The 27925-nt window shown below is 37.3% G+C and overlaps 2 protein-coding genes across 6 annotated transcripts in view; one reads left to right on the forward strand and one right to left on the reverse strand.

Annotated features, from left to right (window-relative positions):
• Positions 1–9974, forward strand: part of phyhiplb (phytanoyl-CoA 2-hydroxylase interacting protein-like b) — a 43432-nt gene extending 33458 nt beyond the window's left edge. For 2 of the 5 annotated variants that reach the window (XM_067369179.1, XM_067369183.1), the window contains exons 2-5: positions 1344–1540; positions 1681–1855; positions 4314–4449; positions 7597–8156. In XM_067369179.1, the coding sequence (XP_067225280.1) occupies positions 1344–1540; positions 1681–1855; positions 4314–4449; positions 7597–8134 (1046 nt within the window). In that variant the 3' untranslated portion in view covers positions 8135–8156. Of the gene's footprint in view, positions 1–1343; positions 1541–1680; positions 1856–4313; positions 4450–7596 lie in introns of all 5 variants that reach the window. The other 3 variants (XM_067369182.1, XM_067369181.1, XM_067369180.1) reach the window with 2 other exon arrangements.
• fam13c (family with sequence similarity 13 member C) lies at positions 9975–27921 on the reverse strand. The gene is made up of 10 exons (XM_067369178.1): positions 27653–27921; positions 20899–21091; positions 19867–20008; positions 19502–19583; positions 15024–15229; positions 14831–14914; positions 14638–14733; positions 13056–13240; positions 10494–10595; positions 9975–10104 (listed from the first exon to the last, which is right to left on the reverse strand). The coding sequence occupies exons 1-10, from the start codon at positions 27819–27821 to the stop codon at positions 9990–9992; spliced, it is 1374 nt and encodes a 457-aa protein (XP_067225279.1). The 5' UTR covers positions 27822–27921; the 3' UTR covers positions 9975–9989.
• Between the last annotated feature and the right edge of the window lie 4 nt (positions 27922–27925).

Consider the following 27925-nt stretch of genomic DNA (forward strand, 5'->3'; position numbering starts at 1 on the left):
CCCTCATGAAAACATCTTAATGTTAACAATTTTGACCTTTGCTTTACATTAATCTGTAGCCACTGCTAGAATCACACATTTCATAAAAATGTATTCCAAATATTATTATTATTAATATTATTCCATTGTTTTCTTTCCTGCGTCTACATTAACATTCAGTTGTTAAAAAAAAATAAAATAAATAAAATTGTAATTTTAATGGTAAATGTTAATGCTAATTGGTTAACGGTACGTTTCCTTACTATATACAGTGAAAAACTAATAGATCTAATGGGACATTTCATGTAATCTTACTGTAAAATACTGTTACAGATTTTGGTTTGAAAAAGACTTCTTATAATTTATACATTGAAAAAAACAAAAATGGACATTCCCAGAATTCTCTGTGTGACACTTCACATTTAATGGGTTTTCATTTAAATAACTCTTTTTTTTTGTTTGTTTGTTTTTTTTACATACATTATGTTTTTAAAATGTTTTAAAATGAATGTTTAATGCATTATTTTAGTGTTTTGTGTGTTATCATGATGGTGTTTTGTATTTGATGAACTTTGATTTGTCATATGGATTTCTCTTTACCACCTTAAAGTGGTTGTAAGTATACTATAAAAAATTATTTTAGTCATTAGGTATATTAACATTATTTCACTTAATGAAATGTATACTTTTTTTTAATGTAAACGCCACTATTTTTGAAAATAGGCTCATTTTGATTATTATGTTCCTTGATGAGAGTATAGATACTAGCCATATCGGCCTAGAAAATCGCAACTTCTCATTTTCCGTTGGTCTTAGTACATGAATTAACTACAGAAGAGTCAAGTTTTAAATAGGAAAAATATTGAAACTCTCTGGTCATTTTTGTGCGAGATGCCAACGGTCTAATCAGATTCAATGATCTATGCTAAGCTGCGGCTAAAAGTGCTACTGCCAGAACCGGAGATCGGCTGAATGGATTCAAAAATGGTAAAACTCAACTGTTTAACTCTAGGGGAGTTGGAAAATGAGCCTATTTTCAAAAATAGTGGCGTGTTCCTTTAAGGTCAATCTGTAATTCTTAAAAAATTGCTAGTTCTGGCAACCACAGATTCTGTTTTTTGTTGTAAACTTCACAGATTTTTTACAGTGTTGCACGAGGAAGGTGGTATCATTCTAGAGAGCATTTGATTGGACAGAAATTTGCACCCTTGAATGCAAGATTAGTCACCAATATTTTCATTTTAAATGTGTATATATGGCTAAAAGACCATTTTCTACACTTTCAGGTTGACAAAATAAGACAAATAGTTCTCTGTTTCTGTTCTTTCTCCCAACATCTCTATATGTCTCATTGCGTCTCTCAGGAAATAAGTCCCTGGACAGTGGCATTGCCGAGATGGAGGAACTTCCCGTTCCCCAGAACATCAAAATCAGCAACATCACATGCGACTCCTTTAAGATCTGCTGGGATATGGACTCCAGGTCAAAGGAACGCATCACACACTACTTCATCGACCTCAACAAGAAAGAAAACAAGAATGCTAACAAGTTCAAACACAAGGTGTGTGTCTGCAGACACTCTATATTCACCTCTCCCTTCACAACCTGACCTGATGTAGGCAAGAGCTGATCTTCAGTAACATCGTCACATACATGTGTTTGAACATGACTGTTCAATCTCATTCATTATGTCTTCTCTAGGACGTCCCCACTAAACTGGTAGCGAAAGCAGTTCCTCTGCCCATGACAGTGCGAGGACATTGGTTCCTGAGTCCACGCACCGAGTACACTGTGGCCGTTCAGACCGCGTCCAAACAGGGTGATGGAGACTACGCCGTGTCGGAGTGGAGTGAGATCATTGAATTCTGTACAGCCGGTGAGATGCACACTCATGCTACTTTAAAGCATACTTTCCCAAATGGGGGTTCATGAGTTGATAAAAAGCTAGGCACTGTAGCCAAACTCACACTATTGGTTGAGCTGGAAGGAGACAGTCAATGTTTAGATGGTGCCTGGGGGGCTCGATGTTTACATTTTTGGGGGAGATAAACCCTTAAATGGCAGACTAATATTAGTCAATGTACAATAAACTGGGTTAAACAGATAGTTCACCCAAACATGAAAATGATCCCATGATTTACTCACCCACAAGTCATCCTAGGTGTACAGGTGCTGGTCATATAATTGATTTATTTCACTAATTCCATTCAAAAAGTGAAACTTATTTATTATATTCATTCATTACACACAGACTGATATATTTCAAATGTTTATTTCTTTTAATTTTGATGATTATAACTGACAACTAAGGAAAATCCCAAATTCAGTATCTCAGAAAATTATAATATTACTTAAGAGCAATACAAAGAAAGGATTTTTAGAAATCTTGGCCAACTGAAAAGTATGAACATGAAAAGTATGAGCATGTACAGCACTCAATACTTAGTTGGGGCTCCTTTTGCCTGAATTACTGCAGCAATGCGGCGTGGCATGGAGTCGATCAGTCTGTGGCACTGCTCAGGTGTTATGAGAGCCCAGGTTGCTCTGATAGTGGCCTTCAGCTCTTCTGCATGGTTGGGTCTGGCATATCGCATCTTCCTCTTCACAATACCCCATAGATTTTCTATGGGGTTAAGGTCACGCAAGATTGCTGGCCAATTAAGAACAGGGATACCATGGTCCTTAAATCAGGTACTGGTAGCTTTGGCACTGTGTGCAGGTGCCAAGTCCTGTTGGAAAATGAAATCTGCATCTCCATAAAGTTGGTCGGCAGCAGGAAGCATGAAGTGCTCTAAAACTTCCTGGTATACGGCTGTGTTGACCTTGAACCTCAGAAAACACAGTGGACCAACACCAGCAGATGACATGGCACTCCAAACCATCACTGACTGTGGAAACTTTACACTGGACCTCAAGCAATGTGGATTGTGTGCCTCTCCTCTCTTCCTCCAGACTCTGGGACCCTGATTTCCAAATGAAATGCAAAATTTACTTTCATCAGAGAACATAACTTTGGACCACTCAGCAGCAGTCCAGTCCTTTTTGTCTTTAGCCCAGGCAAGACACTTCTGACGCGGTCTGTTGTTCAAGAGTGGCTTGACACAAGGAATGCGACAGCTGAAACCCATACGTCTGTGCGTAGTGGTTCTTGAAGCACTGACTCCAGCTGCAGTCCAATCTTTGTAAATCTCCCTCACATTTTTGAATGGGTTTTGTTTCACAATCCTCTCCAGGGTGCGGTTATCCCTATTGCTTGTACACTTTTTTTCTGCCACATCTTTTCCTTCCCTTCGCCTCTCTATTAATGTGCTTGGACACAGAGCTCTGTGAATAGCCAGCCTCTTTTGCAATGACCTTTTGTGTCTTGCCCTCCTTGTGCAAGGTGTCAATGGTCGTCTTTTGGACAACTGTCAAGTCAGCAGTCTTCCCCATGATTGTGTAGCCTACAGAACTACACTGAGAGACCATTTAAAGGCCTTTGCAGGTGTTTTGAGTTAATTAGCTGATTAGAGTGTGGCACCAGGTGTCTTCAATATTGAACCTTTTCACAGTATTCTAATTTTCTGAGATACTGAATTTGGGATTTTCCTTAGTTCCTCAGTTATAATCATCAAAATTAAAAGAAATAAACATTTGAAATATATCAGTCTGTGTGTAATGAATGAATATAATATACAAGTTTTACTCTTTGAAAGGAATTAGTGAAATAAAATCAACTTTTTGATGATATTATAATTATATGAGCCATATTTATTTGAACCATGAGAGGCGTCTAAGCTTACGATACTCCAACATCCTGCATCATACATCGTGTCATGGGTTACTCATTTGGCACAAGTCGACTTGTGCAGCATGCGTACGGTCTTCTGGCGGAAGCTAGATATTTTACTTCATAAAGTTTTAAATATGGATAATTTTCGTACAAAAACCCATCACTTCATTTTAGAAGGCTTTTTATTAACCCCCTGGAGCTGATTGAATTATTTTTTATGATGGATGAATGCATTTTTTGGGGCTTCAAAACTCTACCATTATAAAGCTTGGGAGAGCCAGGATATTTTTAAATATATCTCCAATAGCGTTTGTCTGAAAGAAGATAGTCATATACAACTAGGATAGCTTGAGGGTGAGTAAATCATGGGATAATTTTCATTTTTGGGTGAACTATCCTTTTAAGAGAATGTATTTTAACATTGAAAAAATCTTATATACTTTACCTTTAAAGTAGCTGTTGTTGATATGGGTTCAATAAACCTGTTTAAGCTGTTATTGGATCATATTGACTCTGTCCAATACATTTTATCAATTTTTTTTTTTTTTTTTTGTACCTACAGATTATTCCACTGTTCATCTCACACAGTTGCTGGAGAAAGCTGAGGTCATCGCCGGCAGAATGCTGCGGTTCTCAGTCTTTTATCGAAACCAGCACAAGGAGTACTTTGACCATGCAAGGTGTGTGCTTCTACAGGGGTAACAACACTAAATTATTAAAGAAACAGTACATTTTATTTCTTTCCTAACCTCTATGACTTCCTTTCTTCGGTAGAACAAAAATCTGAATGACATCCTGGCTGCTCTTTTCCATAAAATGAAAAGTGAAAGTTTGAAAAGACAAAAAAGATTTTTATGATAGCTTTGTATGAAAACTACATGAAATGTATGTTGTTACTGATTGAAAATTTTCCCCTCTACCATATCTTTCATTGTAAAATGTCCTGCTTCAGGTTTGATGTCAAAGATGTGTGATCATGAGAAATGTGACAACAAATGGCATTTGGCATCACTGGTATCAGACCAGTCCCTATTTACTTATGGGGGCCAGGACATTCTTCAAAATGACCCTTTGGCTGCGTCCGAAAACCTAGGTAGCTGTCTTGCTGCCTCGCTATCTTATAAGAGAATGACTTGTACGGCAGCATTTGTGCATGAAGGTACTTCACGAAATTGATTTCGGACAGACTTCTGAGGCAGCGTAACAGTTTAATGATCTACAGCAATATAGCGCGAGCTTCGGTGAGAACTAAACAAATATTGAATTACTACAGTAGTAATTTCTCGATAGAAATGATATCAAAATTAAAATATGTTGATCAAAATCGTACATTTATACACAAACTGAGCAGCAAACACAACCTTTGGACGCCATCTTTATTTTTCTAGCTCAACTGTCACAGAATGGGAAGCACAGGATTCTGGGATATCAAAGGCAGCTAAGGATACATCTATGCTTCCTTCAAAAATCGATCTGAGGAAGGTATCTCATGAGAGAGGAAGTGAAGCTAACATTGGATTCGGACGTGCCTTGATGCCTTCTTACCTCGAAATGTGTCCTCAGAAGGCAGCATTTTCCAGTTTTCAGACGCAGTCTTTGTGTTCCACGGAAGAAATTATGCCAACTTTTTCATATAAATAATCATTTACACCATATTAGAAAATTCCAAAATCCTGAAAGTAAAAATGTTTGACGTTCTCTCTATATGAATCATCTTTCTTTATATCTTTGAATGTTCTTTTATGTAATCCCAGTGATTTGATTGACTTCTGTACTAATCTAATGCTGTCCTATTTAGTATAATTTGATGAAAATAGCCATTACATCAGTCTTTATAGCAGAGAAGTCTATTTGTCTGTTGAATTTGATGCACCTAAGGTGATATAATAAATCTATAATGAGCTTTTCCAAGAATAAAGTGAATTAGATTTTAGATGAAAGAGGCTCCTTGGAATCAAATTAAATCCTTCTGAAAAGGCTCATTACAGTCAGAAGTAGTAAAATGGAAGGCATTCATTTCCCTTCAGAAATCTTTTTTATATATATAGCTCTAGTTCTGAATGTACCACTTCAGCTTGTTACAGTGAGACATACAGTATTCATTTGCTTGCTTTATCCAAGTCATTAAATCCAGTTTCACATGAGTGAGTGAAAGTCTATCAATGCTGTGCTTGCCCCATTCATAATTCACTTAATTAGATATTTGGATTTTAAGTGATGCGTTTCAGATAGGGGTTCAATCTGTTTATTTCACTTCAGCTTTATTTGCCACACTGACCATAAAGATCAGGTCTAAACCCTGAGGTGATAGCAGGGAGGAAAAAGTAATCGGAAGACAGTTAAATGATATTTCACAAAAAAGGCTGGTTGAAACCTGTTTCTGCCACAGAATAAAAAACTAAAAAAGATAATTGTGACTTTATCTCACAATTCTGACTTTATTTCTTGCTATTCTGAATTTATATCTCACAATTTTAAGTCAACATCTTACAGAAGAGGATTAGGGCCAAGCAATAATAAAAAAATAAAACCATCTCGAGATTAAAGTTGTTAAATTTCGAGAAAAAACTTGTTACATTTTGAGAAAAAAGTTGAGATAAAATGTTGAGAATAAAGTCATTAAATTACGGGAAAAAAGTCGTTAGATTATGAGAACAAATTTGTTAAATAATGAGAAAAAAAGTTGTTAAATTATGAGAACAAATTCATAGTTTAACGAATTTGTTAATTCGCTAATTAGAGTTTATTCTCAACATTTTATCTCAACCTTTTAACGAGTTTTTTCTTGCAATTTAACAAGTTTATTCTCAAAATTTATCAAGTTTTTTCTCTAAATTTAACAACTTTAATCTCAAGATGATTTTTTTTTTTTTTTTTTTTTTTGCCTGGCCCTAATCCTCTTCCGTAACATCTCACATTTCTGACTTTTTTTTTTTTTTTTTTTTTTTTGTGATATGATCGCAACCGGGAACTGTGAAAACTCAGAAGTCAGAACTCGTAAAAAAAAATTGTGAGATAAGAACTCACAATTCTAAGAACTATTTTTCAAAATAAATCCAAGAATTTTGTTCTAAACTTTTGAAAGTTAAACTTAAAAAGTCAGAATTGTGAGATGCGTACTAAAAAATGTGATATAAAGTCAGAATTGTAAGATAAAATGCTACGATTACCTTTTTTTTTATTTCAAAACTGGCTTGCATAGATTGTTAAAAAAAAAAAAAAAAAGAGAGAGATCGTTCATGCTGTCATCATTTACTCATACGTTCCAAAAACATATGATCTTTCTTAAAAGAGGAAAACAAAAGGAGACGTTTAGCTTAATGTTCATGCTGTTCTTTTTCCATACAATAAAAGTGAATGGCAACTGGGGCTGTCAGGACCCAAAAAGAAATGCATCATAACACCATGAAAGTAGTGCATGATATTTATGCTATCAGCTTTCTATTTCCATTTTAAAGAATTAACAGTATTCTCCATCTACAACAGGTTACTGATTTAGAAGGTTAAGATTACATTAGCAAAATTTCATGGCCAAAAAAGGTCCATTGTCTATCGTCATTAGTGTAGCGGTGAATCGACATGACCGTCTTGAAATCTGTGTCAGGGAAATCTTTCACTCGCACATGAAATTCCCAGTAGTGTGGATTCCTATTGAAACGACTGCATTTTGTAAGCGAAAATTTGCTGAACCACATTAAATGTGACTGCACCGTAAGTCACTGGCAGTAAAGTTAAGTGCATAAGGCAGGAGAAAATGTTTTATGTAATATCTAATTTCTTTTAGTACCTCTGAATGTCACCTCCAAGAAGTCATTTGTCATTTACAGTGAAGTTTCTTGTTACAGGGAGGCCCAAAACAACAAGATGTTGCTGTCAGTGAAGGATAACAGCGGCAGCCACGGCTCACCCATCAGCGGGAAGCTAGAGGGCATCTTCTTCAGCTGTAATACAGAGTTCAACACGGGCAAACCCCCTCAAGACTCACCATACGGCCGTTACCGCTTCCAGCTGCCAGCTGAGGAGCTCTTCAGTCCCAAGACAAACCTATATTTTGGTGACTTCTACTGCATGTACACGGCCTATCACTACGTCATTTTGGTGATCGCGCCAAAAGGCTCGCCTGGAGACGAGTTCTGCAAGCAGCGCCTACCAGCACTGGATATCGGCAACAACCGTTTTTTGACGTGCTCGGAGGACGAAGATGGTCAGCTGGTGTTCCACCACGCACAGGACCTGATCCTGGAGGTCATCTACACCGATCCTGTGGATCTGAGCCTGGGCACCGTAGCTGAGATCAGCGGCCACCAGCTCATGAGTCTGTCCACAGTCAACGCCAAGAAGGATCCCAGCTGCAAGACCTGCAACATCAGCGTGGGACGCTAACATATAAAACTGAACCCTTCTGCTGCCTTGAACAGCACAGAAAAATCGCCTTCTCCTTTAGCCGTCCTCCTTACCCATTAACTTATCCATAATTCCTTCTGGTGTCTGTAAGGATCCTTCGCAGCATGTGTCTCACAGCTTTTGAAAAAATGCTCTTTTTCTTTTACTAGCTTGTTGGTCTCAACCCGGGGTCAGGCTAGATATATTTTGTGCTCCTATTTTTGTGTTGGGATGTTGACTTAATAACACCTGTCAATCAAACTGCTTCTTTAACCCCATTGGCTGTCAGACCCTCCCATTAGAAAGCGGCATTGTAACAGTTTACCAAAGTCTACACAAATTTAACACAAATTTCTCATTATGTCACAGCAGTCAGTCAGTCGAGACTTACGAGGCATTATGAATGTGATGATTGGGTGAGATCTCAAAAACCATCTGTAGCATGATTGCAAACGTTTTTGACTTAAGCAGTGTTTCATGTTATCTATTCCAACCCATTCAGTATACTGTGATTTAACATATAATAAATGTGATACGATGTGTAGATAGAAAAATATTTATTTTTTAACTGGTGAATAGAAAATGGACAGAACCAGAAGTGCACAATACAGAGGACTTTGGTGATGGAAAAGAATAGGTACACGATAAAGCAAATATATATAGATAATTATATATATTTACTGTATAAACCAATGTAGAATCACGTGCACTATAGCTAACATTCAAAAGCTACATTTGTCATTGTGGATGTATACAGCAAAAAAAGTCTGGGACGACGATAACATGACAAAATAACCACACCTGATTGTAGCACAATTCAAACAGTTTACGCTGGTTGGCATGCAAAGACACTACACAGAGATTGTAATAGTTCATTGCAGTAGAGCCGTCGGAAAGGAAAGATACTGATTGTTTCGTTTCCAGAGAGTAGCTACTTGAGCAGAATTGCACTTAAAGCGCATATCCGCTTCTCATGAACATATCCCCTGCTTTGGGCTTCAGTATTGTTTTTAGCGTACAATGTGATTAGTCAGTGTCCATATTAACCACTGGCCTAATATATCATAATTTGTTCTTTATGTATAGGAGGAAAACTGTGCTCTGTGATGGCCACGTACCGTACTTTAACATGTTTTTGAACAAAATACAGTCCTTAGCTCTTTCTTCTGGGAGAACCTTTTTAATTCTGGGTAGTTTGTGCTCCCTTTTTCATGCGAGAGACAAATATATGATAAATAAACAGTTAACTTGTGTTAGTTCATACAATGTGTACAATTATGGTTGGTTGCTGCTGTATTTATATGTTAGGGACTGAAATTTGCATAAAAACGTTATTTTAAGTGCTTGTTTTCTATCTAGAGCTTTGCATTATTTGACAGGCTAGAAATCCCGTCTAGCCAGAGAGAATCATGGATTCTCATTAGTGTGCATAATGTCACCATGTTCCTAATTAGAATCATAAACTAGCTTCAAACGAGAGCAAGAGAACGTGAAAATTGCATATGATTCGACTTTGGTTAAAAAAATCTCTAAAAATAAAGTGCCATATTCCATAAACATAGATGAATACTCTAGATATACATAAATATTTCCTTTTGCCCTTTGAAATCTGAATGAGGTTTGTATCGAGCCATCTTACTCCGTACACAGCACAGAGATCGCACACTGCTTTTTTGTTAAAGGCCTTGATCGGTTCGGCCCAACCCATTGAGTCTAGGACTTCCAATGTGGTCAGAAATGATATTAAAGTGCATTTTAGCATCATTATGGCACAATTATGTCAAATGTAAAAACTCCATTTGGTCCAAACATTGGGTTCATTACTGAAAGGCAGAAAGAATCTCTTTAACTCAGTCTATGTGGTTTCCTGTTTGCTGAGCAACACTTCCAGTAAGCGTATTTTGGCTTTGAGACTTTTGTACTCCTGGTACTCCTCGGCCATGGGGATCCGGTCATCTTTTTGTGCGGTTCTTCATTATTTTGTAGGAGAGGGAAAGAAAAAAAAACAAAACAGATACCGCATGAAACGGATGACTCTGTGAGATTACACTAGCATTAAAACACACATTTAACCCTTGAGTTGCCTTACTGAAGCAGTTTTGTACATCAGTGCATAGCAGATAAAAGGAAATGTATTTTATTTAAAAAACAAATTCATATATTGTGTACAGAAACATTGTTTTTTCTTCCTGGTGGTATTATTTGGTGTATCATTGATTAGATGTGCATTACGCTAACTATGCTGAACTATTTTGATCTTTATTTTCCTGTTTCCTTCCTGTCCATGTTCAAAAAGACAAGAGTAACATTAAATACCATTAAAATATGTTAATGCCACAATAACGCATCTGTGTTTTACCTTCCCATCTGTCTGAAGAACTGCTCTTCGAACTCTCTGATGGCTTTACGTCGTCGCTTCTTCTCGGCTCGAGTCTCACGCAAACAATCCAGCAACTCAGACCTGCAATTAAATAGACACAGGAATATTTCACCCTAAACTGATCATCTGCATGTATACAATCTCATGTCATTTCAAAATGATTTTCTTTTTTACATAAAAGAAGATGTTGCAGAATGTAGAGAGGACTCTACCACAGGGTTGCCAAATCTTCAATTTTCTGCCATAGGTTAAATATGGAAGAAAATTAATGCCAAATATATTTGAAACAAAAAAGTTTGTTGAATTGCACTAACTGAAAAAAATATGCATTGCATTATCCATCCATACATTTGCAAAACTACTGACAACAGACAAAGTATACATTTTTTTATTTATCCACCAAATTTCTCTAATGGGACTGCACCTTAAAGGATTAGTTCACTTTAACCCTTAAATGCATGACTGTTTCGCCAATCATTCTTACATATTCCGGTCTTTATCGACCCGGATCTTTTTCTAACACGGAAGGATCTCTACCTGTCGTGATAATATAAAACTCCTTTGATATTAGAGTAACAATTACAGAAGAATAAAATAAATCATATTTTGTTACCTTTTGGAGCTTGAAAGGGCTCCGTTTGAGCAGATGTTTTATAACATCATCACTGTCCTCGTCAGAGCTCATTTCCCAGTAAATTCAGCAAATAATAGGCTAGTTTTATGTTTGAGGTCACGAATATGAGCCCATTCGCGATCTCAAACATATTCTCAAAACAATATAATTTTCAACATCTTCAAAATCAATATTTCAATCGCTAACAGCTTCACCAGATCCATCCAGCAACAGTTACAGTCATATTTGACTGCGTTCAGTGTTTGCTCTGCAGTAAATCGCTGAGCCATTTCATGTTTGTTTTATTATTTCGTTTTCTGTCTGAATGAGTCGTCACTTTAGCATTGTGTATCAGACATTGCCACCTTGTGGAATAAAGGTGAATTGCACTTCCGTCATCTAAGATTCAATTATTGTTGTGCAGAAAAAAATATATACATGCACTGATACACACCTCGGGTCGTTTACGACCCTATACAATTTTTACAAAAAATGAATACAAAAATAGGCATTCTTTTATAATTTTATGATTTTTTTCTTGGTATTTCTCAATCAATTCATTATAAAGAATATAACAAGAAGGTTGATGTCTAACTTTAAAAAATGAATGAGGAGGAGGGTAGTGAATGACGTCCTGGGTCACTAAAGACCCGAGGTATGCATTTAAGGGTTAAAAATGAAAATTACCCCAAGCTTTACATACTCTCAAGCCATCCTAGGTGTATATGACTTTCTTCTTTCTGATGAACACAGTCGGAGTTATATTAAATATCCTGATGCATCCAAGCTTTATAATGGCAGTGAACGGGACCAACGAGTATGAAGCTGAAGAAAGTGCATCCATCCAAAGCAAAACGTACTCCACACGTACTCCCCTGAGCCATGTGGAGAACCTTTGGCTTTGGATGGATGCACTTTCTTGAGCTTTATACTTCTTAGTCCCATTCACTGCCATTATAAAGCTTAGATGCATCAGGATATTTATTAATATAACTCTGATTGTGTTCACCAGAAAGAACAAAGTCATACCCACCTAGAATGGCTTGAGGGTGAATAAAGCTTGGGGTAATTTTCATTTTAAAGTGAACTAATCCTTCAACAATACCTATAAAATGTGCATTTTAGGTAGGGCTAGTCACATAATTTGGGTTTTAGTATTTGGGCTAGATTAATTTTTCATCTGGCTGTTTTGGTTAGCCAATGGACTGATTTTGTTAGGCAGATCTGGCAACCCTGCTCTACCAAACAACAAAAATAATTGGTCAGTCTTCTAATCCAAGTGAATGGTAACTCAATCTATAAGAGTCAAAAAATATGCATAGACAAATCCAAATTAAACCCTGTGGCTCATGGCGGCACATCGATGTCCTAAGGCACGAAACGATTTCTATCATTTTTTACCTCTAATACACCACTATGTCAGCACTCGCTTAATGAGGTCTGATCGCGCTCTGACAGCGGCAGTGATGTCTCGCGCGTATACTTCAATGAGTGCTAGACATCACTTCCGTTGTCAGAGCGTGATCAGACCTCACTAACCGAGTGCTGAACGCAGTTGGACATATTGGTGTATTAAAGGTGAAAAATTACATAAATAATGTTCGGTTTCTCGCACAAACCAATCGTTTCGTGTCTTAGGACATCAATGTGCCGTCACGAGCTGCAGGGTTTAATTTGGATTTGTCTATGCATATTTTTTGACTCTTATAGATTGTGTTCCCATTCACTCGCATTAGAAGACTGACAGACGGCAACGGTTGGAGTTAAAAATCATCATTTGTGTTCTACTGAAGAAATAAAGTCACCTACATCTTGGATGCCCTGGGGGTAAGCAGATAAACATCAAATTTTCATTTTTGGGTGAACTATCCCTTTAAAAACACTGTTGTAGACCTATGTGATGTTCCTCACTACTAAGGCTTGTGTACCTGGAGGCCTCGTGGAGGTTGGACATGGTTATGGCTGGCTGTCTCACTGTCTTGATCTCATCCAGCGGAGATACAAAGGCCGTGTCGCTGTCTCCCTCTTCCTCCCCACAACCTCTCTTATCAGTGAGGCACATGGGTGGGGGTGTGTACCGAACGGAATCATCATCTGACCCTTCTTCTTCTTCCTGTGAAACATTCAAAACAAACAGTCTTTCAATAGTAATGTAAAAATAAGAGAAAACAATGAAAAAATACTTCTTTTTTTTAATTGTATTTAAAGATAAGTGGACCACAGGGAAAAAATAATAATTGTTTGATATGAAACCTGTGGACATTCAATGACGGATCATATATGTATGCTGAAGCAGAATAAGTTGTATCTGAGCTGAAATACACTACCTGTCAAAAGTTTGGAATAATTAAAAGAAAGAAGAATTTGAGAGGTCACTCTGATCAAATATACAGTAAAAACAGTAATATTGTGAAATATTATTACAATTTTTAATAACTGTTTTCTATTTCAATATATTTTAAAATGTAATTTATTCCTGTGATGCAAAGCTGAATTTTCAGCATCATTATTCCAGTCTTCAGTGTCACATGACCCTTCAGAAATAATTCTAATATGCTGATTTGCTGCTCAAGAAATTATTTTTATCAATGTTGAAAACAGTTGTGCTGTTGCATCATATTTTTTATGGAAACTGATGCATTTTCTAAGATTCTTTGATTCTTTGAAAATTCTGTCATCATTTACTCAAGTAGTTCCAAACCTGTATACATTTCTTTGTATACAAGATATTTGAAAGAATTTCAGTAACTAAACAGATCTCACCCTCCATTTACTGCCATAGTAGGAAAAATAAGTACTATGGTAGTCAATGGGAGGCAAGATCTGTTTGGTTACTGACATTGTTCCAAATATCTTCCTTTGTGTTCAGCAGAACAAAGAAATTCATACAGGTTTGGAACTACTTGAGGGTGAGTAAATGATGACAGAATTTTCATTTTTGGGTGAACTATCCCTTTAATGCATCCTTGCTGAACAAAAGTATTAATTTCTTTTTACATCTTCACCCAAACTTTTAATTGGTAGTGTATCCAGTTTAAAAAAAGTCAAGGTACGCACATCTAAAGCGTCTTGGCCATGTGCAAGATCAAAAAATACATCAAAAAATACAAAAAAGATCTGCACACTGTTGTTCTCCCTTTATTTAGAAAAGGATAAGCTTGTCTAAATAAAGGGAGAACGACAGTGAGCAGATCTTTTTTGTATTATTTAGTGTATCAATTTCCCAAAAAATATAATATAATATAATATATAAATAAAATAAATAAAATATTTCTGGAGGATCATGTGAAAATGAAGACTGTAATGATGCTGTAAATTCAGCTTTGCATCACAGGAATAAATTAAATGTTTTAAATATATTAAAATAGAAAACAGATATTTTAAATTTTAAAAATATTTCACAATATTATTGTTATCAAATTAATACAGCCTTGGTGACTAAAAGTGGCTTCTTTCAAAAACAATAAAAAATAAAAAATTATACCAATGTGTATATATAATCACACTTACTATTGTTGTGATAGTGGGAGTCGCGCACAGGAGATGTTTCACCATCTGGTATCTATCGTAGAGAGGTTTCACCAGGTTTCTCTCTTGTTTGGTGCCCTACGGCAATATTTTTTTCAAATATTAATGCCATAATCCTAATCCGTGCCTAATTAACTAGAACATTTCTGTATTTAAATGTGAAAAAACCTCTTACAGGACGGCCATGCAAGCTTTCAAAATACAGCAGACATTTTTGCAGAGTGATCTTCTCCAGGGCCATCTGTCTTTGGGTCATCTCCTGTGGACAGAAGAGTGCGTGTTGAGTTAATCACCACAAACCCTGGCCGCACAGGCACACAATCAAATCCCCACCCACCGGAACAGAATGCATCCACAGATGGCCTCACCTTCATGTTGTCTGGTAGGCCGAGGGCCTGGCGTTTCTCCCGTAGTCGTTTCAGGAGCCCGTCCACTGTCTCCTCCAGAGAGGGCTTGTGCTGCTGGGGCTGCTGCTCTGGCGCCTCCTGCTGGCTGTTAGTGTATCTGCAGATATCTGTAGACTGGCCGTTCTCATGTCTCCGGGATTCCACAAATGACTGTCTAAGCTTCAAATCTGTGGAGACGGGTGAACAAGTTCATGAGTCCAATTTTGAAATGAATTGGAATATAATAAAAGGATAGAATATCATGGAATTTACTGTATTAAAAGCAATTCAACTGCCACACAATGGAGGAATTCCATTAGTTCAACAAAAATTTTCCATCAAGAATTTGGAGTAATTATGTTACATTTACTTTCTCTACTGATTAAATATATTTATCTACATTAAATGCTGCCAAAATAATTACACAACCATCAAAACCTCATCAAAACATTCATTTTGTCTCACAGCACTATAAAATATAAAAAAAAATTTAATAAATAGTGACAAAATTTGAATCTATTTATTATCGGTGTACTTTTAAGAGTAATGCATTACAATATTGTGTTATTACATAATTGTGTTAGTTAGGCTACTTTTTATGGAAAGTAATGCATTACATTACTTATGCGTTAATTTTTCTCAACTGGACTGGACTTATTTTTTTGTTTTTTCAATAAAAAAAAAATCTATTTTTGGCAAATGTAAAGGCCCTTTCACACCAAAAGTGAAATGAATAAGCCTCAGACTGAAGGAAATGCGAATTCACGCCTGTACAGTAGAGGGCGCAGCTCAAACAAACCTTTCAGCTGTGCTGCCATTCTGAATTGCAGAAGAATAGGATGCAGGAGAAGAAAGTTCAACACTCTTACTTCAGCAATAAATAATAATAATAAAAATTAAACAAATGTGATGTTTATCTCAAGTCATTTTAGCTTTCTAGTATGGTTGAATTAGATCATCAAAGGTCAGCAGCAAAGGCATTGGTTAATGAAGTGAGATTAAATACATAAAGTATATTTGTGTAATTTATATGGCTGTAAAAATTAACGCATTAACACATGCAATTCATTTTTTCAGGTTGATGCATTAAAAATCATCAGTTTTTCCCCATTATAATTTGTTAGACAGGCAGGAAGGCAACAGGTAAATATATGGCATATTATAAAGGGTTTATGTGAGAATTGTTGTAAGTTCACTTAAATTAAAAGGTTTTTTTTTTTTTTAAAGGGGTTAGTTATTAATTACTCCAGGGCAGGTTATGTTCTGGGTTAGAAATCTCAAACTGAAATTGGACCAATCAGATGTGAGCTAAGTGACTCTGACACAACCAACACAATAAAGTCACTCCCCCAGTTTTTCTTGCTCCAAATTAAAGGTCATTATATAGTCAAAACAAATATTTAAAAATGAAATTGTCTGGTTTTAATGATAATTACTTATTTTATGATTTATATATGATTTGTATAATTATATGATCTATATTTTTATTATTCCATTGCAAACACACAAGTTTAGTTTAACAGTTGTTATTAAGTATTTAGTTTTAATGAATATTAATATATATATAGATCATATATAATATAAATAAGTTGTAAATATACTCTTTAAATATGACTACATGTGACCTTGTATGTTTGAGTCTTTATCCCTATATATTATCAACTATATAAACTAACTTCACAACTTTCACTTGCACTGATAGAGAAAGATCATTTCTTTTATTTGTCCTCTTTCACAGACAAGTATTTTACATTAGTGTAAATGCATTTAAATTCTTAATTTTCAGCAAAAGAGTTTTGAATCGGGCTGGCTCTCTTGTGAGAAGTGAATTAAGGTTTATCTCTGTTGAAAGGCATGTGATGGGCCGTTTGCCACTGATGTCACGGATTCATGTGCACGGGCTCCACAAACTCAAAAATCTGACAGCATTCTGTTATCAAAAATGTCTTAATTTGTCTTCTGAAGAAGAACGAAAGTCTTATGGGTGTGGAACAACATGAAGGTGAGTAATTAATGACAGAATTTTCATTTTGGGGTGAACTAACCCTTTAAGTCTAGTAAATTATTAAATTAATAGATTTCATTTATACTGTAATGTTGAATGTGTATTAATGTTTAAAAAAATCTATTTCATAGATGCATCGGTAGGTTACCATTATTGGTATCAAATAATTAACTCATAAAAAAATGCCATTAAACAAATATTTGGAGAGTAACCGTGAAATTACAATATAAAAATATTAAAAACTCCAACGTTTTTAATCATGATTAATTACAGGAAAAAATTACAATTAGTTAGTGATTTTTTAATCGATTGACAGCACTAGTAATTTAACATTTAAATATTGCACGTTTGTGTAATATTCGGACTTTGCATTCACTGTTTTAATCATTTTGAGGAATACTGAATCTGTTTTTGTGCAAATGAGATACAGAATCTCACAGAAGTGAGTGAGTACACCCCTTACATTTTTGTAAATATTTAATTATATCTTTTCATGTGACAACACTGAAGAAATGACACTTTGCTACAATGTAAAGTAGTGAGCGTACAGCTTTGTATAACAGTGTAAATTTGCTGTCCCTTCAAAATAACTCATTAATGTCTAAACCGCTGACCACAAAAGTGAGTACACCCCTAAGTTAAAATGTCCAAATTGGGCCCAAAGTGTCAATATTTTGTGTGGCCACCAATATTTTCCAGCACTGCCTTAACCTTCTTGGGCATGAAGTTCACCAGAGCTTCACAGGTTGCCACTGGAGTCCTCTTCCACTCCTCCATGACGTCATCACGGAGCTGGCGGATGTTAGAGACCTTGCGCTCCTCCTCCTTCCGTTTGAGGATGTCCCACAGATGCTCAATAGGGTTTAGGTCTGGAGACATGCTTGGCCAGTCCATCACCTTTACCCTCAGCTTCTTTAGCAAGGCAGTGGCCATCTTGGAGGTGTGTTTGGGGTCATTATCATGTTGGAATACTGCCCTGCGGCCCAGTCTCCGAAGGGAGGGGATCATGCTCTGCTTCAGTACGTCACAGCACATGTTGGCATTCATGGTTCCCTCAATGAACTGTAGCTCCCCAGTGCCGGCAGCACTCATGCAGCCCCAGATCATGACAGTCCCACCACCATGCTTGACTGTAGGCAAGACACACTTGTCTTTGTACTCCTCACCTAGTTGCCGCCACACACGCTTGACACCATCTAAACCAAATAAGTTTATCTTGGTCTCATCAGACCACAGGACATGGTTACAGTAATCCATGTCCTTAGTCTGCTTGTCTTCAGCAAACTGTTTGCGGGCTTTCTTGTGCATCATCTTTCGAAGAGGCTTCCTTCTGGGACGGCCATGCAGACCAATTTGATGCAGTGTGTGACGTATTGTCTGAGCACTTACAGGCTGACCACACATCCCCCCCACCCCTTCAACCCCTACAACGTCTATTTCCCAAAACACAACCTCTGAATATGATGCTGAGCACGTGCACTCAACTTCTTTAGTCGACCATGGCCTGTTCTGGGTGGAACCTGTCCTGTTAAACCGCTGTATTGGGCTGGACAACGTGCTGCAGCTCAGTTTCAGGGTCTTGGCAATCTTCTTACAGCCTACACCATCTTTATGTAGAGCAACAATTCTTTTTTTCAGATCCTCAGAGAGTTCTTTGCCATGAGGTGCCATGTTGAACTTCCAGTGACCAGTATGAGAGAGTGAGAGTGATAACACCAAATTTAACACACCTGCTCCCCATTCACACCTGAGACCTTGTAACACTAACAAGTCACATGACACCAGGGAGAGAAAGTGGCTAATTGGGCCCAATTTGGACATTTTCACTTAGGGGTGTACTCACTTTTGTGGTCAGCTGTTTAGACATTAATGGCTGTGTGTTCAGTTATTTTGAGGGAACAGCAAATTTACACTCTTATACAAGCTGTACACTCACTACTTTACATCGAAGTCATTTCTTCAGTGTTGTCACATGAAAATATATAATAAAATATTTACAAAAATGTGAGGGGTGTACTCACTTCTGTGAGATACTGTAAGTAAATGCATGTTCACATTTAGTCTAGAAATACAATAACCATCATGATTACACAGTACACACAACACCGCTAGACTTTTACTCGATTCTCTCAACATGGGGACAGGAGAGCTGTCATTCAGTACATGGGAAAACAGTAACTTGCAATGAAAAAGTAATCTGATTAAGTAACTCGCCTTACTTGTAAGGCATTACCCCTAACACTGATTATTATATACAGATGTTTGACTATTTTGAGGAGATTACAGTACATCAGAACATTGGTTCATGATATTATGATTAAGAAATGGCAATTAAATGTTTAACAATGTCACGAGGGCCATGTAATAATAAATATAACAGATAAACAGTTTTAATTAATAAAAAAAATAAGCCCATAAATCACATTATGATTCATTATATGGACTGGCATCTTACCTTTGAGCTGCTTGCGAGACCTGGCTAGTTCACTCATGAGATTGAAAATCTCCGGATTGGCTGATTTATCATTATGTGAAGGCTGTAGGTGAGAGCAGACACAATTCAATTCAGAAGCTATAACTTTTGATCTAGATTAAGTCTTCAGTGCATTCTCCTGAGTCCTGATCCTATTTCATCATAATGAAAGAGTTATCATCTGAGTCAGGCAGCATAGAGATGCATTACTATTCTTCTCCAGTAGAGGGCAATACTAAACAGCAATGTTGAATGTGGAACTGAATGTCAAATTGTACTTGATATGATATTTTTTCATGTTTTTGACTTGTACAATAGTAATACGATGGCTTTTAAATGAATTTGACCTTATAGTTCATTTCTTGCTCAAAGCGCTCTTCAAACTTGCGTATTTTCCTCTTGAGTGTTTGGATGTGTTTGGTGAGGAGTGGGATGGAAGTAGATTCCTTAGCGTCTCCAGGAACCTCCGTTCTAACAACCCCACGAGCCCTAAAGAGATGAAAACACACATAAACACAGTCTCATACAACCACAGGGATAGTATAGAACAGGCTACATTGGCCAGGCTGATTAATCGACCGATATTAAAATTGCAGTTTTGTTGGCAGTAATACATATTTGCAGGATTCAGAACAACTGTTTGTGTGAATTCTGAACAAATATTGTGTACAAAAAAAGTGTATTTAACATATATGATACTGTACTGTATGTACACTACTGTTCAAAAGTTTAGGGTCGGTAACATTTCTTAATGGTTTTGAAAGAAGACGTATGCCATCATAGCTGATCAAAAATAAAATGTGAAATATTACAATTTAAATGACTGTTTTCTATTTTAATATATTTTAAAATGTAATTTATTCCTGTGATGGCAAAGTTGAATTTTCATGCAAGTTGAATATCTGATCATTTCATATGACCTTCATATGACCTGTTTTTTAAAATTATTTAAACTAAAATTAATTTATTAAAGCAGCCATGTAATCAGCAGGATATCTGCTTTGAGGTCCTGCCTGGTTTATTTTGTTCTATTTATTAACCCCAATAATGTACGGGTCTATCAGTACTACACAGTGAGTCAGAGGGACATCATAGATAAACAGCTAGAGGGACAGAACAGTGAAATCATTTCAGAAAGGTCAGTGCCTATGTCCCATCTCAGTACACACTGTCACAGATGTCTGTTCCCATCACTACAGCATTAGTCAGCAGGAAAGTCATGTTAATAATGAGAAATTATATTCAGGTTTAAAGTGGGTCACTGTGTTAATAGCTTTAGTTGGATGATTCAGAGACTTGCTCTTTAGGAAAGGAAAAAGGAGGTATCGCAACTGAACAGGCCAACCGAAAGAGCCGTGTGTGTCTGTGTGTGTTCGTACATGATCAGATGCTGTGCGCAGGGTGGAGACGGGGCAGATTCAGGGTCTGTGTTGAAGCGTTGGCTCTGGCTGAGGCTGGAGCAGCGTGGGGAGGGCAGAGGGCTGTTGTCGTCTGTGATGTACTGGATGAGTCGACTGGGCCCCGGGCTCTGCTGGAGATCACTGCTACAGTCACCCTCTGCCAGCCTACAATCTTAACACACACACACAGATCAGAGCCCCGCACTGTGATAAAAGCAGTGTGTCCTACAGTTGCTAACCCTGCTAACCAAAATCTGTTTTCACAAAGTGCAACATGTTCGTGGATCAACATCTTTCTTTATCCTGGAACAACATTCAGATCAACCAAAGTTTACAGTTTATGTCAAGTTAAAGGTCCTCTAAGCTAGCCTCTGTTTTGTTTGACAACAATTCGAATGTCAACAGGAAGTTACTCCACCCAGGGTCGCTTCGAGAACCTTTAAGGATTACAACCAGGGTTAGGTGCTTCTACATCAGTGTTATTCTCCTATCATTTCCCTCTGATTTTAGGGTTAAGTTATGGGGTAGGGTTAGTATTCAGACAGGAATGTTGTTCCAGGATCACAAAATATGTTGACCCAGGACTGCGAACTCTGCAAAATCAGGACATGCCTACAATTCAAACTAATCCATTTAAAATACAACTTGACTGTTAAATTATCTGAAGAAAACGTGGTGCTTGTTGTGCAAAACATGTCAGCACGATTCTAGAGGTTTTTGAGTGGTTGCTAGGGAGTTGCTATGTGGTTGCTAAGATATGTAATTGTGTGTGATTCTGTGTGATTGTGTTGTTTTGCAGTTTAAAAGGAGTTTTGGGCAGTTGCTATGTGGTTGCTAATGTTTTTTGTGTGGTTGTTATTGTGTTGCTATGCAGTTGCCAAGATGTTGTTAGTGGTTGCCAGGATGTGTATAACTGGTTGCTAGGATGTTATATGTGGTTACTAAGAAGTTCTGGGCTATTAGGGAGTTGCTATGCAGTTGCCTGTTTGTTCTGAATAATTAATATTGTGTTGTTGTATGGTTTCAAAGGTGTTCTTGTTGCTAGGGAGTTGCTATGTGGTTGCTAAGATGTTCTGAGTGGATACAAGTATGTTGCTATGCAGTTGCTTATTTGTTCTGAGTGATTGTGTTATTTTGCAGTTTTTAAAGGAGTTTCGGGCGGTTGCTATTGAATTGCTATGTGTTTTCTAATGTGTTTTGTGTGGTTGTTATTGTGTTGCTATGCAGTTGCCAATGTGTTGTTAGTGGTTGCCAGGATGTGTATAACTGGTTGCTAGGATGTTATATGTGGTTACTAAGAAGTTCTGGGCTATTAGGGAGTTGCTATGCAGTTGCCTGTTTGTTCTGAATAATTAATATTGTGTTGTTGTATGGTTTCAAAGGTGTTCTTGTTGCTAGGGAGTTGCTATGTGGTTGCTAAGATGTTCTGAGTGGATACAAGTATGTTGCTATGCAGTTGCTTATTTGTTCTGAGTGATTGTGTTATTTTGCAGTTTTTAAAGGAGTTTCGGGCGGTTGCTATTGAATTGCTATGTGTTTTCTAATGTGTTTTGTGTGGTTGTTATTGTGTTGCTATGCAGTTGCCAATGTGTTGTTAGTGGTTGCCAGGATGTGTATAACTGGTTGCTAGGATGTTATATGTGGTTACTAAGAAGTTCTGGGCTATTAGGGAGTTGCTATGCAGTTGCCTGTTTGTTCTGAATAATTAATATTGTGTTGTTGTATGGTTTCAAAGGTGTTCTTGTTGCTAGGGAGTTGCTATGTGGTTGCTAAGATGTTCTGAGTGGATACAAGTATGTTGCTATGCAGTTGCTTATTTGTTCTGAGTGATTGTGTTATTTTGCAGTTTTTAAAGGAGTTTCGGGCGGTTGCTATTGAATTGCTATGTGTTTTCTAATGTGTTTTGTGTGGTTGTTATTGTGTTGCTATGCAGTTGCCAATGTGTTGTTAGTGGTTGCCAGGATGTGTATAACTGGTTGCTAGGATGTTATATGTGGTTACTAAGAAGTTCTGGGCTATTAGGGAGTTGCTATGCAGTTGCCTGTTTGTTCTGAATAATTAATATTGTGTTGTTGTATGGTTTCAAAGGTGTTCTTGTTGCTAGGGAGTTGCTATGTGGTTGCTAAGATGTTCTGAGTGGATACAAGTATGTTGCTATGCAGTTGCTTATTTGTTCTGAGTGATTGTGTTATTTTGCAGTTTTTAAAGGAGTTTCGGGCGGTTGCTAGGGAATTGCTATGTGTTTTCTAATGTGTTTTGTGTGGTTGTTATTGTGTTGCTATGCAGTTGCCAATGTGTTGTTAGTGGTTGCCAGGATGTGTATAACTGGTTGCTAGGATGTTATATGTGGTTACTAAGAAGTTCTGGGCTATTAGGGAGTTGCTATGCAGTTGCCTGTTTGTTCTGAATAATTAATATTGTGTTGTTGTACGGTTTCAAAGGTGTTCTTGTTGCTAGGGAGTTGCTATGTGGTTGCTAAGATGTTCTGAGTGGATACAAGTATGTTGCTATGCAGTTGCTTATTTGTTCTGAGTGATTGTGTTATTTTGCAGTTTTTTAAAGAGTTTCGGGTGGTTGCTAGGGAGTTGCTATGTGTTTGCTAATGTGTTTTGTGTGGTTGTTATTGTGTTGCTATGCAGTTGCCAATATGTTTAGAGATTGTATATTATAGGGAGATGAGAGGGTCTGTATCTCTTACTATTGGAGAAAGCGTATTGGCTAACTTATTCACGTGTGGCACCTCTCAGCTTATTGTGAAACGGCTGCCCGCCTTTCAAAATTCCTTCCCTGTGTACCGCCAGAGCCGGAGCGTTAGCCGTTATGCTATTTTGGCTAAAGGTTGCAGGCTTGCCTTCCAGTTGCTTTTACACAACATCTATCTGTTAAACAGTAATGCGACACATTTGCTGTTGGTAATGCTGTAAATGAGTCCTACGGCATAACCAACATTCCCTAGTCTGCCTTCTCTTAATTTTTTTTTTTTTTTTTTTCAAACTAAAACCTACATATAGTTTCCAACTAAAGGAATTGTAAGTGTAAAAAATGCTGAAGATTAGCAAACAGGCTGTCGATTATTTAAATGATTAGCTATTTCTCCACAAAAGCTGTTTAATCAGCATAGTGTGGTTTTTTATGTGGTTGTTATTGTGAGAGGTTGTTGTGTTGCTATACAGTTGCTAGGTGTTATGGAACGTTGCCATAGAGTTGCTATGCTAGCTTCCTATTTGTTCTGAGTATTGTTTTGCAGTTTCAAAGTTGCACTGGGCTGTTGCTAGGGAACTGCTACGTGGTTACTAATGTGTTCTGAGTGTTGTTATTGTTTTGATATGCAGTTGCTAGGATTTTGTGGGTGGTTGCCAGGGCATATATAAGTGGTTGTTAAGATTTTCTGTATGGGTTGTTGCTGTGATGCTTTGCAATTACTAGGTGTTATGGGCTGTTGCTAGGGAGTTGCTTACTGTTGTTAATGTGTTCTGAGTAGTTGTACTTGTGTTGCTATGCAATTGCTAAGGAGTTGTTGGTGGTTGCCAGAAAGTTGCTATGTGGTTTCTTAAATTTTCTGAGTGGTTGTTTTGATGCATTGCTGTATGGCTGCTAGGGTGTTCTGAAATTGTGCTTCAGTCATCTCTCTAGTTTGGTAGTAAGTACACTACCAAGGGAGTGATCCAATCCCAACAAACATTTAAGTCCACTTGGAATGGTTCCAAGTGCACTGAAATGTTTGTTCCTTAAAAATTACCACAATGCACTGTAAAAACTAGTGAGCATAGATTTATTTTTGCTCACAATATGCTGACTTAAGAGTTGCTAAGGTGTTCTGGGTAGTTGCTAGGGTGTTTTAAACTCAATGAGCACCAAAGCATGCTTGTAGCCAATCAGCAGTAAGAGGTGCCTGTCTTGCATAGTGTGTTTGTGAGTTTGGGGGTGGAGCTATCAAGATAGACATGTGATCCTTTTGGGAAGGGGATTGTTTGTTTTGGTGATTTCAAACATTAATAGTGTTTCTCAGAAATCGCTTACTGCACCCTTAATGGCCCAAGTTGAAAACCTGTCCACAAAAAACCCTATGATATTCTATTTATATTTATTCTGCTTTAGATATTGCACAAGGCTCTATAGGACATTTTCATATTTTGTTTTAGATGTTTATAAGAAGAAAATCAGTTAGAAAAGTAATAGCATACATAAATCCTAAATGTCCTAAATGAGCTGCATAATTTGAGGGATCATTCATGTCCATAGTATAAACAAAGTGGGGCAAGTTAGTGTACGTGCTGATGTTTAAAACTTTTGGATTTGGATTGTTCAATTCAATAACACTAAACACTAATAGTGACGCTTGTCTTAGCAAACAATCAAAAATGGGCAATGCTTTAATTCAAATAATCCAAAAATAAATATTCATCATTTATCTCATCATTTAGTCACCCTCAAGTTCTTCTAAACTTGTATGAGTTTCTCCACACTATGGAGGTCAATAAGGGCCAGAAAAAAAGAAACACATACAGGTTTAGAACAACTTGAGGGTAACATTTTTATTTTTGGGTGAACTATCCCTTTAATAAACTGCTTATAGCCCCAAAAAAGAGCAATTTTTTGGATAGGACATCTTAAAAACTCCAAATGCAGAAGAATTTTAGAGCATGGTTAATAAAGCAAATACACCATTCATCCTGACTCAAGTAAACTTTAGCATTCCACACTTTTCCAAAAAATATAAATATAGCAGACACAAATGAACACAGACAGCAGAAATTCAGATTAATGGAGTGAACAAATGACAAACTGCTGAGCTTAACACACACACAAAACACACAGTCAAACCTGAGTCACGGTAAACTCTCTGACCCACTGAAACTATAAGAAAACTTAAGACAATCCAGAGACTGAGCCCCCACCCCCACCCCTCAAAAAAAAAAAAAAAAGGAAGGGGGGTTAGTCGTTAACAGTAGTAAATGTACTCTACTGTTCAAAAGTTTGGGGTCGGTTTTCAGGAAATTAATTAACTTTTATTCAGCAAGGAAGCTTTAAAGGCACACTGCGTAAATTTTCGCCACTAGAGGTTGCCTATTCAAAACAAAGGCGTAGCTTGATGATGCCGAGATTGAGTGCGGAATCTTAGGAGATGTCGTCTTCACCTCACAGCCAGTGGAAAAGAATTGGGATGGGATTGGGGCAGAAATTATGTTCATGACTGAGATTATTAACATTATTGTAGTATGAAGCAGAGCAGGGCCGAGTGCTGTGGGAGCGGAATGAGGCCGCTGGAGCGATTGCAAATGAGAGACAAACGCGACACATGGCTCGAGAGCAGCAGAACTTTTAGTATGCCAAAGTCGCAGCTTCCGCCTCTGCCGGTCAAGTGTATGTGGGGTAGCGCAGCGCTGTTTATCATATTAGATACATTTGAGTGGGTTGAAATTATGTTACTCTGTGCGTTCACTCGGAAGCTGCTATGAGACATTTGCACACTGCAGTAAGCTACATCGATATTAGAATATCATATTAAAAAATGCTGGATAATGTGTATTGTTTCATCATGGCATGCAATTAATTTTAAAACATATTGTACGACGGAAAAATGCTGTATTACCGTTAATAAAAATAAAGCTGCATCTGATTATGCTATGTTAGCCACTTGACAAAATAGTGTTTTTCCTCTGAGATTCAATATTTTAATCCAAAAATCTTACATATTGTGCCTTTAATCATGTTTGATCAAACATGACAGTAAAACATTTCTATTAAAAATAGTTTCTATTAAAAATAACGTGTCCTAAAAAAGTATCCGGGTTTCCAGAAAAATATCAAGCAGCACAACTGCTTTAGCATTGATAATAAGAATGTTTCTTGAGCAGCAAATCAACATATTAGAATGATTTCTGAAGGATCATGTGACACTGAATACTGGAGTATTTATAATGAAAATTAAGCTTTTCCATCACAGGAATAAATTACATTATAAAATATTTTCAAATATAAAACAGTTATTAAAAATTGTAATAACCGTTTTACTGAATTTTTGATCAAATAAGCACAGTCACTTCTTTTAAAAACTTAAAAAAAAAAAAAAAATCTTACAGACCCTTTTCTGACTTTTGAACGGTAGTGAATAAATATCACTTCACTAGATGACATTAGATATTTTAAAACATTACTTTATGGTTGACAAAATCACTTGAACATAAACTACAACTGTAGTTCCTCTGCTAGGACACTTGTGTGAACTTGAGAAGAACTGACTTCATACAGCTGCTGAAAATTACCAGCTGGTTAAAAGTAACTGCTCAGGAGAATGAATCTCTATCATTATTTGTTTGCTTTTGAGGTAGAGAAATAAAGCGAAATGGCGTATGTAAAAGGTAATGCATAAAAAATCTCGCAAAGATGTGGGATGTATACGTGTCTGAGTGTGTTAAAGTCGTGCTGTGCGGAGGTGCTTGCGATCTCAGTGCCTCTCTCCATCACCCTGCGTTATTAATAGATGCCAGTGTGAAGCGGCTCGGGCAAGTGACTCACATGTGCCCAAAAAACAAGAGCCATCTTCTTAACAAAACCCATAAACAAACAAGCCCAGCCCTGCCATCAGTCCTGTTAAATCAGTGCGTTTTCATATCAGCAGACCACATTCATTCATTCATTCATGCAAGGCAACAGCCCACCATTCGGTTGGCATCACTACACACATGCTACTGTAAAAGAAGGACTTCAATGAAGCTGTCAGCTCTCATACCTGGTGGGCTGTGCTCTTTCCCAACGCCATTGCATGAAGGAAGCAATATTTCGTCTTTGAATCCCAGGCTGGGTGGACTGTCTTCAGGAGAGGGGTCTGAAGAAGGGCTGGAGTCTCCCTCCAGAGCCTGGAGCTTCAGCAGAGAGCCCTGCAGGCAGAAGCAGAACATGCCGGCTTCAGCTCTTGAAGCGTAAGAGGAAGATTGTTCAGCACACGTCAAATGGAAAGGAAAGATGCTACTGCAGTCTCACACGCCCCTCTGCTCTGCCTCCA

This window comes from Chanodichthys erythropterus, chromosome 19 (genome assembly GCF_024489055.1).
Source record: "Chanodichthys erythropterus isolate Z2021 chromosome 19, ASM2448905v1, whole genome shotgun sequence".
NCBI classification, from domain to species: domain Eukaryota; kingdom Metazoa; phylum Chordata; class Actinopteri; order Cypriniformes; family Xenocyprididae; genus Chanodichthys; species Chanodichthys erythropterus.

What these genes read in the sequence shown, in the direction of transcription:
- fam13c (XM_067369178.1), bottom strand. Translation starts at nt 27,821, where the DNA reads ATGTTCTGCTTCTGCCTGCAGGGCTCTCTGCTGAAGCTCCAGGCTCTG. An exon ending in TGCGCACAGCATCTGATCAT is followed by an intron (nt 20,009 to 20,898) that starts GTACGAACACAC and finishes TCATCTCTTTAG; the next exon opens with GGCTCGTGGGGTTGTTAGAA. An exon ending in GTCTCGCAAGCAGCTCAAAG is followed by an intron (nt 15,230 to 19,501) that starts GTAAGATGCCAG and finishes CCGTCTCCACAG; the next exon opens with ATTTGAAGCTTAGACAGTCA.